At 51.2% G+C, this 15,898-nt stretch overlaps 2 protein-coding genes and 1 pseudogene across 2 annotated transcripts in view; 1 reads left to right on the forward strand and 2 right to left on the reverse strand.

Annotated features, from left to right (window-relative positions):
* LOC148131766 (E3 ubiquitin-protein ligase TRIM7-like) overlaps nt 1-13,573 on the forward strand; it is a 68,293-nt gene extending 54,720 nt beyond the window's left edge. Inside the window, exons 7-8 of the mRNA XM_087954129.1 lie at nt 8,274-8,306; nt 12,887-13,573. Of these exons, the coding sequence (XP_087810255.1) occupies nt 8,274-8,306; nt 12,887-12,942 (89 nt within the window). The 3' untranslated portion in view covers nt 12,943-13,573. The remainder of the gene's footprint in view (nt 1-8,273; nt 8,307-12,886) is intronic.
* On the reverse strand, nt 14-1,119 carry LOC148131769 (beta-1,3-galactosyltransferase 4-like; annotated as a pseudogene).
* Nucleotides 13,574-13,579: 6 nt separating the features above from the next.
* LOC113432446 (beta-1,3-galactosyltransferase 4-like) lies at nt 13,580-15,119 on the reverse strand. Its single transcript, XM_026694584.2, has one exon. It carries the CDS (start codon nt 15,097-15,099, stop codon nt 14,041-14,043), a length of 1,059 nt encoding a protein of 352 aa, XP_026550369.2. The 5' UTR covers nt 15,100-15,119; the 3' UTR covers nt 13,580-14,040.
* Nucleotides 15,120-15,898: the final 779 nt, after the last annotated feature.

Consider the following 15,898-nt stretch of genomic DNA (forward strand, 5'->3'; position numbering starts at 1 on the left):
ACCTTGTTGCACAACACGCCAGCCTGGCAAGTCTCTCATACTACATTGACCTGAAGTTATTTTCCGTTCAGGAGTCTGGCAGCCCTGCAGCCAGCCAGGCCAGGACCTGGCAGCGGGTCAGGCCAAGGAAGCGCTGCCAGGCGGTGCAGGGGTGCTCAGCTGCCTCCCACATGGACAGCATTTCGGCAGGCTCCACTTCGTGCACGCTGAGGAGCACCTCCCGGTAGCAGCAGGCATCAGGCGGGTAGTGGGTAGCCCCGGCCATATGGTTCAGGTGGCGCGGGGCAATGCCAGCATGGTGGGCGCACAGCGCCACATACACATCCTCCACAGGCAGCAGCGGCAGCAGGCGGGCAGCACCCAGGACAGCAGCAGCGGCTGGGGCAGAGAGAACGTAGGCAGAGCCACTGCAGAAGGGCGGGAAGGCAGGTTCCGGGTAGAGCCAGATGGGCACATAGTGCCGGCTGTAGGGTTGCGGATGGGTGCACTGTGTGAGTAGACATAGCCCAGATAGGCAGCGGTGGGCTGGCCAACTGCTCCAGGTGTCGCGCCAGGGCCGGCAGGTTCAGGAAGACGTCATCATCGGTCTTGAGCAGGAAGCGGGCGGTGGGACAATGGGTGGTGGCCCAGCCCAGCATTGCAAGTGTCTTCAGGGTTAGGTTTGTGTAGGTGTCGGCAAAGCGTGCCTGCAACAGGTCCCCATGCTCGGCCGCCTCGCGCTCCAGTGCTGCCTGCTGTGCCACATCTCCAGGCAGCCCCACTGTGAAAACCGTGTGCACACTGTGCCCCCTGCTACCCTCGCACCCCCCAACTGCGCCGCACCCCTCACGCCGGGCCGCATGCCCAGGTGCACTGGCCACCAGCACCAGTAGCCAGGGGGCGTTCAGGGCACAGGGCGATGGGGAAAGCGGGAAGGCATTGGGGGAGGCTGGAGCAAAGTGTCTCTGTATTGCTCCCCACACCGCTCCCCATCTGGGGGCCAGCGAGAGGGGGTCCTCACGGCAGAGGCTGGCCAGGAAGCTGAGAACCAAGAGCGGTTGCCAGGCCGCACAACAGCCCGAACAAAAGCTGGGTTGAGCTGCACCAGGAGCACTTCCAGCGGGGTTGCATGGCAGTCATGGGCAGCCGTAGGGGCTGCGGGAGGGTCTGCAAGAGAGAAGGAGACGTCAGGCCTCTGAGCCCATTTTGCCTCCCACACTAAGAAGGAGGCCCCATGTGCCACTGCAGGCCAAGGATGGGATGAACCAGCCTCCCCAGCAGCACCTGCGCCCTTCCCAGAGAGCACCTGTCAAGACAGGCCGAGGAGCGGTGTGCCACTTTGGCAATAGTGTGGCTGCAGCCTGGCAGGGGTCCAGACAGACGGCAGCAGTAGCTCTGCAGGCCCACCCAGGCAGCTGCTGGGCTCCGCGGGAGATCATGGATGACCGACCATCCGCATTCCTGCCATCTGCGGGCAGGCTGCTTCCTGTAGGGCCTGGATTGGGCCCTGGACATGCCTGAAGCAGTGGGACCTTGGACTGCCCTCTAACCACCCTCCTCCCGGTGCCACAGGGGCTTCTGGCCAACCCCCCATTGAACCCAGCCAGGGTGGACCCATCATCCCTTCCCAGGATCAAACATGTTCAGCCTCCATTTCAAACAGGAAGGCAACCAGGGCAGCTGAGACGTTAGGGGAAGGGAGGCTGGCCCCGTTTCTCCCTGGCGATGCCCCTGTGGCGCCTGTGGGCCGCCAGATGCCCTGAAGGTGCCCCCTCTCCACTGGAAGCGTGGGGAGGAAGAGGAGGAGGGGAGGGCCAGGTGTCCCAGGGCACAGCAATACCTTTGTGGGCTCCGCACTTCAGTCCTCCAGCGAGCAGCAGCAGCAGCAAAAGGCACCGTCTCTGCAGGAGGGGAAAGGAAAGTCAGCCAGGAGGGACCAAAGGATGTCGAAAACAAGAGTAACGGTTCAGATTGCCTAAGTCTTACAAACCTCAGGCAGGAAACTCCGGAATGACGATGATGAAGCTTTTCTCCAAGGGAGGCCAGGCGGAGCCTTGTGCCCAGAAGGACCAATGCCATTAACCAGCTGTCTTAACCCGGCTTCCCCTCCAGGGATTGCAAAGAGCCAAGAAAGGTTTGGGGTAAATACCTGAGGCATCTTCTCCGCTGGGAACCTTCATTTGGAGCTCCGGCCCAAGCGGGAACTTTCCATTGCTGCAGAAATGAACAGCGGAGAGTTTCCCTCCCTGCTTCTAGCCAGACTTTTTGGCTGCCCTTTCTGGGGGAGACCCAGCCCCACTGAGGCCGCCCTTCCCTCCCTCCCTTCCCTCCCTCCCTTCCTCCCAGGCCTTTTGCAGAGGTCCCCATGTGAGCCATTTCTCCCCTCCCCTCCGTGCAAGCAAGCTCTCCAGCAATGAGGTCCCTGGCTTGGGAGGGGGTGGCCAGCCTTGGGCAGGCAGTGGGGGTCCTGCCCTGAGGGCCCCATGCAGCCCCCCACCCTCCTTCAGACCCTGGCTGAGGCCTCTTTGGGGAGGGGGCTCCGGATCCAGACCCCGCAAACGGCCTTGAGCAGCTGCAGGACTTGCGCCCGGCCGGCCTCCCTTGTCCAGCAGAAACAGTGGGGGGGGGGGAGGGAAGGGATGCTCGGCAGTTCATGGCACTAAAACGATGAAAAGGTTAAAAAGCCCCCCCCCTGCATAAAATGCCTCCAATCCACCCACAGGAACCCCGGAGACCCCAAAGGCTGAAGGTGGGGCCAGTGTGGGGGAGGCTTTGGGGGGGGGGGGTGAAGTGGAAAGGCAGCCCGGAAGGACCGGCCGGTTAAAACCAGGGCTTGAGTGGCACCTGGGCAGCTGTGGACCCAAACGGGTCTTGTCCATCCCTGGGTCTGGTTTTGGGTTCAAACGGGGACCAATCTCTCCTGATTGACTTATTTTTGTCCCGTTCCTTTAATGCATAACTCAAGGCAGGGAACATACTACAGCGATCTCCCTTTCTCCTCTTCTTTTCCCCCAACAACCCTGCGAGGTTGCTTGGGCTGAGACGGAGAGGGAGATTTTCCCAGCATCAGCTTTCCTGCCTAAGGCAGAACTAGAACTCGCATCTCCTGGCGATTGCCCCAAAGTCACCCAGCCGGCTTTCGTGCCTACCGGGGAGGGAGAGAGAGAGAGAGAGAGGCCTGGGTGGCAGAGGACAAACCAACTCTTCTATACAACCCTGCAAGCCTAAGCCACACCCAGACTCCAAACCATCTTATGGCCCCCTATAAACAGATACTAGGTTTCGGCTTCCAAACAGCCCCCATTGGCTGACCTGTTCCCATCTCTATTTCAGCCCATAATTACTGACATATCCGCACCTCGGAAGCTCCATTTTGGCCGGCAACGGGGAGGAGGAATGCAGCAGAGCCTTTGTGGTTGTCCGGAAGGGCGAAAACCTGCCGTGGCGCCACAAGATCTGTAGTTTCGGGCCTTGTCCATAAACGCTAAGAGGGCAATTTACGGCGTAACTCTGAATGTCCGCTAAGGGAACGCTCGTCAACCCGGGGATCCCCTGGACTCCTAAAACAGGGCGCTCCAGCCTTGGCCACTGTTTGCCTGGAGGACTTCAACTCCCAGAATTCACAGCTGGCTGGTGAATTCTGGGAGTTGAAGTCCTCCAGGCCGGAAGTGGGCAAGGTTCCTAAAATTCAGAATGTGCTACTTTTAGGCAGAACTTTGACTTCATCAAGGCTGTAATTTGGCAAAGATCATAACCAAGAAAGGACCAGTATGTTTTTTATTGATTTAGATTATATATATATATATATATATCAGCTTTGTTCGGGTATTTTCCCACGTGATTATAGTTGTGCTTTTAAAGTTGTAGCAACGTTTCAGCAGAATCTCATCTGCCATCATCAGGCTTCTGTATAGTGTTCATCTGTGAGTCAGACTTTTACACTTCTTTCAGTTTTAAATTTGGGGCTAGCCTACTGCTGTGCCAGAATGGTTTTTTCTTCATCCTGACTAGTTGGGAGTCTTGGTCTGTGTTTATTGGTCTTGGAGTTTGCTGTGTTCTGCTTGATTGGTGTTATTAATATCTTCTGTCTTTTTCGTGGCTCTTTTTGTGTCTTGATTGGCTGGCAACATTGTGTTCCTGTACTGGAGGCCTTTAGGGCAGCTTGGCTCTGAGTAAATGGATGGCTATCATTTATTAGGAAGCTAGGTTTCATCTGGGTGCCTGGTTGGGGTGTGTTTGAGCTGGAGGTATCAGGGGGGATCTGTTTGTGCCCAGGTGTTTGCCTGGCTAGTGGTGTGGAGATTTTTTTGTTTGTGAGTGCAGGCTTCCAAATGATTGAAAGTCTGGTGGAATCATCTCTTCTATTCATGCTTTCAGGTCTTTTTTCAATCTCTATGGCTTCTCTGATAGTTCTGTGGCTGGGATTTTCTATAGTGGCTAGGGTTTTGGTGCCATTGAAGTCCATGCTATGACCTGTTGCTTTCATGTGTTGGACTAGTGAGGAAGTGTGTTCCAGCTTCTTTACTGCATTTTTGTGTTCATCCAGGCGGGTACTTATTCTTCTATTGGTCTGTCCGATGTATGTGGCCGGGCATGATGCACAGGGGACTTCGTATATGCCTTGGTTTTCCAGGTCAATGTTATCTTTGGGGTTTCTAAGGATGGCTGCTATTTTTCTGTCTGTTTTGAAGGCAGTCTTGATGTGATGCCTGTGTAGTATCTTACTGATTTTGTCTGTAGTACCTCTTATGTAGGGCAGGACAGCTGTTCCATAGGTCTGTTCATCTTCTAGGTCTCCATTATGTCTCAGTGTGTTTTTGTGGATCAAGCCGGTGATTTTGCTTTTGTGGAAGCCGTTAGCTGTCAGTACTTTAGTCAGGGTGCATAATTCAGTCTTTATGTGTGTCTTGTCTGCCAGGCGTTTGGTTCTAGCAATTAGTGTTTTATCCACGGAGTTTATCTGTGCTGGGTGGGTTGGTGGGATTGGGTGCTGAGGTAGTGGTTGGTGTGTGTTTTCTTCTGGTGTACGGTGTGTCCTAGTGTGCCATCTGTTTGTTTTTTTTATTAGTACATCTAGGAATGGTATTTGTTTGTTTGTTTCCGTTTCCATGGTGCACTTGATTTTAGGGTGTGTGCTGTTTAGGTGTGTTAGGAAATTGTTTAGGTTTTCTTTTCCATGGGGCCAAATCACAAATGTGTCATCGATGTATCTTAACCATAGTTTGGGTTTGTGGGTGGCATTGGCCAGGGTTCTGGATTCGAATTCTTCCATGAACAGGTTTGCAATGACGGGTGACAGTGGTGATCCCATAGGGGCTTCTTCAATTTGCTTGTATCTTTGTCCTTTGTATATGAAATATGTGTTGGTTAAGCAGTGTTCTGTTATTTTTGATGATTTCAAGAGTTTCTTTTATCGGGACATGAGTGAATAGTGAAACCACATCGAAACTTACAAGCAGATCTTCTTGTTCCACGTGTAGATCTTTGATCATTTCCAAGAAGTGGTATGAGTTTTGTACACGTGAAGCTGCTGTTTCAGCATGGGGCTGTAGCTGTTTTGCTAAGTGTTTGGCTAGGTTTTGTAGTGGTGCTCCTCTGGAGCTGACCATGGGTCTGAGAGGTATGCAGGAATGGCAACACTCCCAGCAACAACAGAACAGAACAACCCAGGTTTCTGGCTCCATCTTACGGCCGTTTGAGGAACCACACCCAATTAAAATTTTAGCATTCCCTTAAAGAGACAGTAGTAAATGTCTATCCTGGTTTGTATATTTCCAACCCAACTGTTCGGTGGCTATCAATTCCTAACCAATTGCATGGGGCACTCCATCAGGAGACGGGGGCAGACCGACTCTCAGTTGCTCTCCTCCTCGTGGGCCCCTGCCTGCCCCTGGGAGCCCCAGCTGGGCACAGGGTTCCTGTGGCCCCATCTGGGTGGGAGCGCTGCCATTTGGGACCCAGGAATGGCACCCTCTCCTCCCTGTGCGGGACTTGCTGGATGGCCTCCCGAGGCCCCTGAGGAAGAAGAGGAAGAAGCTGCTGCATCAGAGGCAGGCCGAGGAGGAGAGCCGGCAGGAGTGCCAGGTGGGTCTCTTGGGGAGGGGGCAGGAGGCAGCCCTGGGAAATCTCCCCCCTCCCTCTGAGTCCCCCCTCTTCTTCTGCCCCACAGGTGCTAATGGCGCCGAGAAGCAGCAGGTGGGCCTGGTGCTGGAGTCCCTGCAGGAGCTGCTCCGGGAGAGGCAGCCGGTCTGGGTGGGCTGGCTGGCCGAGCAGGAGGAGAAGATGGAGGCTGAGCGGGCGGTGGCCCTGGCCAAGCTCTCCGGGGAGGCCTCCTGCCTGCCACAGCTGATGGCCCAGACGGAGAGGAAGTGCCGCCAGCCGGACGGGGAATTCTTGCAGGTGGGGGGGCCCTTGCTGGCCTCACGGAGGGGAGCAGAGGGTCCTGGGGGGGGTGGAGGGGGGATCGGCAACCTTTGCGAGGGCCGGCACCCATTTCTCTCTTCTCCTCTTTCAGGACATCCAGGACACCCTAGACAGGTAGGCGCCTTCCCCACCCCTGTCTCTGTGGGTCGGTTTGTGCCCAGAATTTCTGGGGTGGCCGCATCCTTTCGGATTTTGTGGCCGAGAGATGCTGGTTGTAGGGCCTTTGGTGCTCTCAGAGCTCAGCTGACTTCCTGCAGACGTTTTGTTACCCGACTAGGCAACACCATCGGTGCTGGGAGGGAGTGGGGTTTGCTCTCTCTTGATACGCAAGTAGGTTGGTCTCAGTTGGGGAGCTGTTTATGCCTCAGTGGTTGCTCAGGCATTGTAAACAACCCAGATGAGGCACCACCAATGCAGACACACAATCCAACAGCAAACAGCAGCCCAACCAGGAAGCCCCCAAGGAGAGAACAACAGTCCCACCAATACTGTCAGGGGAAGCCAGGAGTGCAGTCAGGCCTCGCCCTCACGACCACAGCTGAAGCCAAGATTTCTGTTCCTAAGTGAGACAGTCATTGACTGAGTTTTGCCCCATGTTAAGACTTTTCTTGTCGCAATTGTTAAGCGAATCACTGCAGATGATAAGTTAGTAACACCTTAGTCCTTGGTACAGTAAGATCAGAATCACACTGACGTTTGTGTTGAGTTTGTGTCTTTCCTCGCTTCTCTACTGAACTCTACACTGGTTCAGTGCGCAGAGTCGGTTGCGATCAAAGCAACAAACATCGGTTGCATAAAAAGCAAGCCAGGATTCAGGCCACATCCTAAACTCAGGTTTGGAAAACCCGAGTCCTGTACTCACCTGGCAAGATTCTGGAAAGGAGCGGCTTGGTTCACACACCCCACGGCCAACCCAGCCCCGCCTGCCCCCCCAATGTTGTGGGAAGGCAGCCAGGTAGCTGTGTGAGGCCACCCTCCTTGTGTCACAGGTGCCGGAGTTACGTGGTGGGGCGCGTAGAGAGGGCCTCTCCCAAGCTGCATGGCAGACTCCGGAAACTCTTGCAGAAAACCGCCTCTGTAAGGCAGATTGTGGACAGTTACAAAGGTGAGGGGCCCTTTCAGGAGGGGGCTGGGGATCTTGGACCCTCAGAAGGAGCCCCAGGAGTTCTGGGGGGGGTCTGGGCCCTCCTGCCACCCTTCCTACTGGGGGATCTTGGGTAAGGCAGGCCCAATCCAGCTCCATCCAACCCCTGGCTGGGTGAAGGGGGGGGCTGCTCCTTCCACTGATCAGTCACCCCCCAACCATGGTCCTTGGGGGTGGGGTCACTGGGCACCTGGCAGGGAACAAGATGCTTCTTCCAACAGGGTGGCTTCTGCTCACAGGCGGCTGTTTCTCATCCCGGCCCCGTTTTTTCCTTTCGTCCTCTGAATCTCAGCCTCTCTGACCAGGGAGAACCTGGAGCGACTTCTGACCACAGGTAAACCCCCTGGGGCTGGTGGGGAGGGGAGTCAGTGGGGGAGGGGCTTGCAAAGACCACCAGGCCTCACAGCAGCGGTTTCCCCACATCGCCAGGAGTGACGCCTGCCAGGAGTGGCTTCCTCCGTGGGGTGGAAGCCCCGAGTCTGGAGGGCCCCCAAAGGCAGCCTCTGGGGGAGAAGTGGGGTCCCTCAGCAGCCACACGGAGCCGGCCCTTCCCTGCCACCCCTTGGCCCTTCCAGAAAAGAGCCACGGGGGAGGGCATTCAGAGCTTCCCGGGCATAGAAGAGCCCAGCGGGGGCCTCAGTGTTGTGTTGTTCCTTGTGAGAAGTGGGGGAGGGGGCTTCTCCAGTCCCCCCACCCTGATTTTAAACTTCTTCCCCTTCCTCCCCAGCATTTGATCTAGAACAGCCAAGATCTCGTAAAGGTAACAGCACATGGAGGAAAAGGTCTACGTCGGGGCCTGGCTGCACAGTAGAGGGTGGGGCCCAGCTGCAGCGCCCTGTGTACCCTTGATGTTGGACACCCCCTGCCTGAACCAGCCCTCCAGGCAGCTGACGGGTCAGCAGGCGCTGCTGTAAATGGGGGACCCCTGACCCCAAAGCAGCCACCCAAGTGTGGTAGGTGGGCCTTGGGCACTGCAGAAGGTAATATATTTTGGAATCAAGACAACCCTTCTTTGAAGTTTGCTGTCAGGGCTCCAGCAGTTCCTCCCAATTAAATCACGAGTCCCTAGAGTTGTAATTGCAGGAATGTTCCAGCCTCGGATGGCAAACCTCAGATAAAGAATGTTTCCAAGCAAATACAACTCAGGTAAACAAAGTCACTCATCTAAAGGAGGATTAGAGAGAGGAAGTAAACATATGTTAAACTTTAATTAGAGATAATTAATTGTATTAATTACTGTGCTAAACAGTAACAAAAGTTAAGCAGTAACCAAAGTTAACCAATGATGGAGGATAATTAAAAATGTGTATAAATGCAAGACTAGACGCCAATAAAGATCATAATGATTCAGTTGTTCATGATCAAACAACTCGACTGCCTCGTCATTACAACAAGAGTCTGGAGCCAATCTTCCAAAACTTCCAAAGGATTTATGGGGAGTTAACATCCTGGCACTGCCTGGGTGTAGCCGACGCTGAGGCACATCATTCACTGTCACCCTTGACCCTGGTTTCCCCCATCCCCTGGGTGTATCGTAATCCATATTCTCCAATGGGACACCTCCATAGCCAAGAGTCATCCATCAGGCTCTCCAGTCAGAATTTTGCACGGCAGAAACTTTGGTCACCTAGAAACTATCTTTGAAAACATTTATGGAATGCGCTTTCGGTTTTACAGCCTGCCGCACTGCTTTTTCCCCCCATCCCTTTCTGTTGGCAACTCTAAAAAGACCATAGAAATATTTGATGAGTTGACACTTGCCTGGCATCACGTCTCATGGTAGCGTGTTCCAGGGATGACTGAATGGCCCAGTTTGCTCCCCTTGGCATCCTGCTGCCCTCCGCCCTCTAAGCAGGTCTAAGCAGCCACGCTTCCCTTCCCTGAGCGGGTGGAGCACCCTCTAAGATGGAGTTCCCCAACCTTTTCGCCTTTGCTGATCGGGGGGTGGGGGATGGGGTGGAGGTAGGGGATGGTCCTTCGTGTGTGGAGGGGAACCACATCCCTTGGCTTGCGCGAGTGGGGACGCACGCAGCTGCGTTCACAGTCACCCACCAGCTCTGTGGTCTGGTTCCAAAAGGCTGAACACACGGTAGGGGTCCAGGGCCTGGGAGTGGGGGAACCCTGATAATATAATATAATATAATATAATATAATATAATATAATATAATATAATATAATATAATATAATATAATATAATATAATATAATATAATATAATATAATATAATATAATATAATATAATATAATATAATATAATATAATATAATATATAATATAATATAATAATAATATAATATAATATAATATAATATAATATAATATATAATATATATATAATATAATATAATATAATATAATATAATATAATATAATATAATATAATATAATATAATATAATATAATATAATATAATATAATAATATATATAATATATATAATATAATATAATATAATATAATATAATATAATATAATATAATATAATATAATATAATATAATATAATATATAATATAATATAATATAATATAATATAATATAATATAATATAATATAATATAATATAATATAATATAATATAATATAATATAATATAATATAAATATAATATAATATAATATAATATAATATAATATAATATAATATAATATAATATAATATAATATAATATAATATAATATAATATAATATAATATAATATAATATAATATAATATAATATAATATAATATATAAATATAATATAATATAATATAATATAATATAATATAATATAATATAATATAATATAATATAATATAATATAATATATATAATATAATAATATACTAATACATACTATACTATACTATACTATACTATACTATACTATACTATACTATACTATACTATACTATACTATACTATACTATATACTAATAATATATAATAATATATATAATAATATTATATAATAATAGATATTTGTCTGCAAAACGTGGCTGAACACATCCCTCCCTGACTCTATTATCATAGTAAGAGACTATCACGTGTACCGGTCTGATCGTGAAATCCGCAGAGGAGGTGGTGTTGCTATCTTCTATAAAAAGTCCCTAAACCTAAAACATATTCAAGTTCCACAGAAGTTTGTTCTTCCTGAGACCATCGTCTGTGAGCTGTCCTTAAATACCACAATTCGCTTCTAACTATGTTACAGAGCCCCTGATTACAACATCGTACATGTGAACAAGTTAACTACACTACTAACATGGGCACACACCCCTGCCCACACCCCCTTACCTGGCATAAGGTATTCTGCAACGAGTAGAGGAAGTCTTCTTGTGAAATATTTCTGGACTTTCTCAACTGTGCTAAATATCAGATACGTAATGTGGGTTCCAGACTGATGAGCTGTATTCGAGTATTGGTCTAGCGAATGTTTTGTATGCTCTAGTTAGTAGTGTGACATTACCGGAGAAAAAGCTACGCAGGATTAGGTTAACAACTCTTAATGCCTTTTTGGCTATGTAGTTACAGTGGGCTCTAGCACTTAGATCATTAGGGATGAGTACTCCAAGGTCCTTGACAGAGCTTGGATCCTCAACAGGGTCTTGACTATTCAGCTTGTATTTTATTTTCTGATTTTTTTGGCCAATATGTAAGACAGAGCATTTATTAGTTGAGATTTGAAGTTGTCATTTGTTTGACCGTTAAATGCAGATTTGGAGCTATAGGACGGCCTTGCTACTGCTTCTTCTTTGTTGTTGTTGTTCTACAGATCTTACTCCTTTAGCTGGAAGTGTAGCACTGCCTAGCTTTGATGTGATTTCTCTTATCTGATTTATTCTATTTTTATCCACTATTTTTTATTATTTTATCATTTTTATTTACTCATGTTCCTTGCTCTGTCGGGAGGACAGGATCCTTGGTATACTTGTGAGGAGCTCTGCCATTGTTTGCATTAGGACTCGTTTCTTCCCGACTCCCGACTCCTTTTCCTCTGGATTTAGAACTTGCTTCAGTGACTAGACTCTATGCTATATTACACAGGTCCTCCTCTATTGTGCTACTTAATATAATGAAGACAAGGAAAAGGAGCAGATCTCTCACTGACCTGGTTCCTCAACCTTCTCTGAAGCAATCCAAGATTGAGGACTTTGTTTTGGCTCGGCCTCTCGGTTTGAAAGCTCCTGCTCCCTTTTGTCTGGCTGCTGCCGGTTGTCGCGATCTTCCGATGGTTGAGGGCGTCCCCCCCCCCTCCCGAGTTGAGAACAAAGGCTTGTCTAAAACTACGGCCCCCAACCAATCCTTAAAAGAGCCCACCCTTACAGAACTTTTGGCTCAGCAATGTTTCTTGGTTGCAGAAACTACAGCGAGCATCCAGCTCCAGCGGGATGAAATATTAAGTACTTTAAACTACTTAGTTTCCTGGACTACCAGTGGGAGCCCTGGGTTGACCGTTCAGCAGCCTGATGCGGAGGCAGGGTTCTCCCTGCCAAGCCTCAGCAAAAGCACTGGCCAACGTAATCCTACCAATAGTTCGAACTTTACATCTTTTGACGCAAACAGTCACCTGGTCTTACAGTCAAAACAGGTGGCCCTCATAATTAATCCCATTAATGGCAACTTACCTCACTGGGGTTCAACACAGCTGGCGAGGGGCCATACATTACAGTTATTGGGGCTAAAAGCTGATGATTTGAAGAAGGTTGAACTTTTACCCTCTCCTGAACACTGCACTAGAGTGCTCCTCAGTTTTGACAATTCCAACACCCCAAAACTATTTTTCAGAAGAGGATCCCTGTTAAGATCCTTTGGCATTTTGCAAAGAAGACTCTTCAAAGATATGTCGATTAAGCCAGTCTTGAGTAATCGTCAATTTAGATTATATATATATGAATGATGATGAAGAAATTACACCTGCTAGGTTTTACGGGGGATGCCCTGGGAGATTATGGGCTTAAGGACGCCCAATTTAGGGTAGTCCAACAGCTTGTGGACACTGACTTGCAATATCTACGAGCCAGAGCTAACAAAACTTGCTCCCCTCTGATCTTCAGCCAATTTAATAATTATGGACTGAGGATGGCTTCCTATTTTTACACTCTAACCATTCCCAAGTATAGAAGAGCTTTCTCCCTAGCTCGCTTTAACGTCTTGCCCTCAGCACTACTGGATGGGCGATTTAAGAGGCTCCCGATTAACGAGCGGTTATGCCCCTGTGACAGAGCTGAGGTTGAAACTGTGGAGCATGTCCTTTTATATTGCCCTATGTTTAACGCAGGCAGATCTAAGTTACTGTCTCTCCTTGAAACAGACCCTTCTAGACCCACTGTTAGTAATTTGTTCTTATATTGTCTAGGGCAGTGGCCCCCAACCTTTTTTGTACCAAAGCCCGGTACAAAATGTACAAAATGATCCACGGACCGGTACCGGCATCAGCACCCACAACCAAGGCAAGGCGAGCCGAGCGACCGGCCAGCCAGCCATCCCCCGCTTCTCCCCGCCACCTTCAACTCCTCCTTTGTACCTTCTCGCGGTCGATGGGCTTTACGGGCTCTTTCTTAATCTCCTCCTGAGTAACGCGAGACTCCACCGCCATCGGGACGGCTCTTCGTTCGAAGCCGCCCCTCCTTCGACGAAACTAAGGCGCGAGGATTCCTTCAGCACCTAAACGCCGCTTTCCAACCGACGACCGACAAGCTCACCCGGAAGCACTTTCTCAAGCGCCATCGAAACAAGATGGCAGCACCCAAGCAAAATAGGTGGCCCGGTACAAAATGATCCATGGACTGTTCCCGGTCCGGGGCCCGGTGGTTGGGGACCCCTGGTCTAGGGGATGGCTCCTCATACATCACTTCTCAGGTTTCCAAATTTTTTTTATGAACTGTAACCATCAGAGGAGAACGCTGTAATTCCCGTTCGTCAAGTTCTTGGTGACTACTTGTTCATGACTAATTTTCCCATGTTCTTCTTTTGTTGTACTTGTGTTTTGGTTTGTGACCGCAAATAGAGTATTATTATTACTAAATGCAGATTTGGCAATCCATTCCAGAGAGGATATTTTGAAACTCCTTGCAGCAAAACTAAAAAAGGCAGAGCAGAAGGATGAGAAAGCAAGACCCTCACCCAAGATCGAAAACACGACGAAAGCCATTAAGCCACAATAGGAATTGCCCAGCACCCCTTTCAGAACCCAAGCACCTTCCTTGCAGTCCAAACTTCAAAGTCACAGAAACCAGGGAAGCTCAGATATACAATAAGCAAGAGGTTGACCAGATTAGCTCAGATTTGCATTTCCTCTTTTTTTATTGTTACCGTTATTGTCAGAGTACAACTTGTGTACAATGAGGTTGGCTGAGCCTCCCTTCATGCACCCCTCCCCCCCAACTCAACTCACAGTGAGGACAAAAGTCCCTAACCCACCCCCAATCTTACTACACTACGTGACCTTCTTGCACAAAATGCCAGCCTGGCAAGTCTCTCATACTACATTGACCTGAAGTTATTTTCCGTTCAGGAGTCTGGCAGCCCTGCAGCCAGCCACGCCAGGACCTGGCAGCGGGTCAGGCCAAGGAAGCGCTGCCAGGCGGTGCAGGGGTGCTCAGCTGCCTCCCACATGGACAGCATTTCGGCAGGCTCCACTTCGTGCACGCTGAGGAGCACCTCCCGGTAGCAGCAGGCATCAGGCGGGTAGCGGGTAGCCCCGGCCATATGGTCCAGGTGGCGCGGGGCAATGCCAGCATGGTGGGCGCACAGCGCCACATACACATCCTCCACAGGCAGCAGTGGCAGCAGGCGGGCAGCACCAAGGACAGCAGCAGTGGCTGGGGAAGAGAGAACGTAGGCAGTGCCACTGCAGTAGGGCGGGAAGGCAGGTTCCGGGTAGAGCCAGATGGGCACGTAGTGCCGGCTGTAGGGGTTGCGGATGGGTGCACTGTGTGAGTAGACATAGCCCAGATAAGCAGCAAGTGGGCTGGCCAACTGCTCCAGGTGTCGCGCCAGGGCCGGCAGGTTCAGGAAGACGTCATCATCGGTCTTGAGCAGGAAGCGGGCGGTGGGACAACGGGTGGTGGCCCAGCCCAGCATTGCCAGTGTCTTCAGGGTTAGGTTTGTGTAGGTGTCGGCAAAGCGCGCCTGCAACAGGTCCCCATGCTCGGCCGCCTCGCGCTCCAGTGCTGCCTGCTGTGCCACATCTCCCGGCAGCCCCACTGTGAAAACCGTGTGCACACTGTGCCCCCCTGCTACCCGCGCACCCCCCCAACTGCGCCGCACCCCCGCACGCCGGGCCGCATGCCCAGGTGCACTGGCCACCAGCACCAGTAGCCAGGGGGCGTTCAGGGCACAGGGCGATGGGGAAAGCGGGAAGGCATTGGGGGGAGGCTGGAGCAAAGTGTCTGTGTATTGCTCCCCCACACCGCTCCCCATCCGGGGGTCCAGCGAGAGGGGGTCCTCACGGCGGAGGCTGGCCAGGAAGCTGAGAACCAAGAGGGTTGCCAGGCCGCACAGCAGCCCGAACAAAATCTGGGTTGAGCTGCACCAGGAGCGCTTCCAGCGGGGTTGCATAGCAATCATGGGCAGCCGCAGGGTCTGCGGGAGGGTCTGCAAGAGAGAAGGAGACGTCAGGCCTCTGAGCCCATTTTGCCTCCCACACTAAGAAATAGGCCCCATGTGCCACTGCAGGCCAAGGATGGGATGAACCGTCCTCGCCAGCAGCACCTGCGCCCTTCCCAGAGAGCAGCACCTGGCAAGACAGGCCGAGGAGCGGTGTGCCACTTTGGCAATAGTGTGGCTGCAGCCTGGCAGGGGTCCAGACAGACGGCAGCAGTAGGTCTGCAGGTCCACCCAGGCGGCTGTTGTGCTCCGCGGGAGATCATGGATGACCGACCATCTGCCTTCCTGCCACCTGTGGGCAGCCTGCTTCCTGTAGGGCCTGGATTGGGCCCTGGGCATGCTTGAAGCAGCGGGACCTTGGACTGCCCTCTAACCACCCTCCTCCCGGTGCCACAGGGGCTTCTGGCCAACCCCCCATTGAACCCAGCCAGGGTGGGACCATCATCCCTTCCCAGGATGAAACAGCCTCCGGTTCAAACAGGAAGCCCTGCCTGGAGGCAACCAGGGCAGCTGAGATGTTAGGGGAAGGGAGGCTGGCCCCATTTCTCCCTGGCGATGCCCCTGTGGCGCCTGTGGGCCGCCAGATGCCCCGAAGGTGCCCCCTCTCCACTGGAAGTGTGGGGAGGAAGAGGAGGAAGGGAGGGCCAGGTGTCCCAGGGCACAGCAATACCTTTGTGGGCTCCGCACTTCAGTCCTCCAGCGAGCAGCAGCAGCAGCAGCAAAGGCACGTCTCTGCAGGAGGGAATCCCCATTCAGGAAA

The sequence above is a fragment of the Notechis scutatus genome, chromosome 2 (assembly GCF_049901735.1).
Source record: "Notechis scutatus isolate UNSWTSFEM ecotype Mainland chromosome 2, rNotScu1.2, whole genome shotgun sequence".
Classification (NCBI taxonomy): Eukaryota; Metazoa; Chordata; class Lepidosauria; order Squamata; family Elapidae; genus Notechis; species Notechis scutatus.

What these genes read in the sequence shown, in the direction of transcription:
- LOC113432446 (XM_026694584.2), bottom strand. Translation starts at nt 15,099, where the DNA reads ATGATTGCTATGCAACCCCGCTGGAAGCGCTCCTGGTGCAGCTCAACC.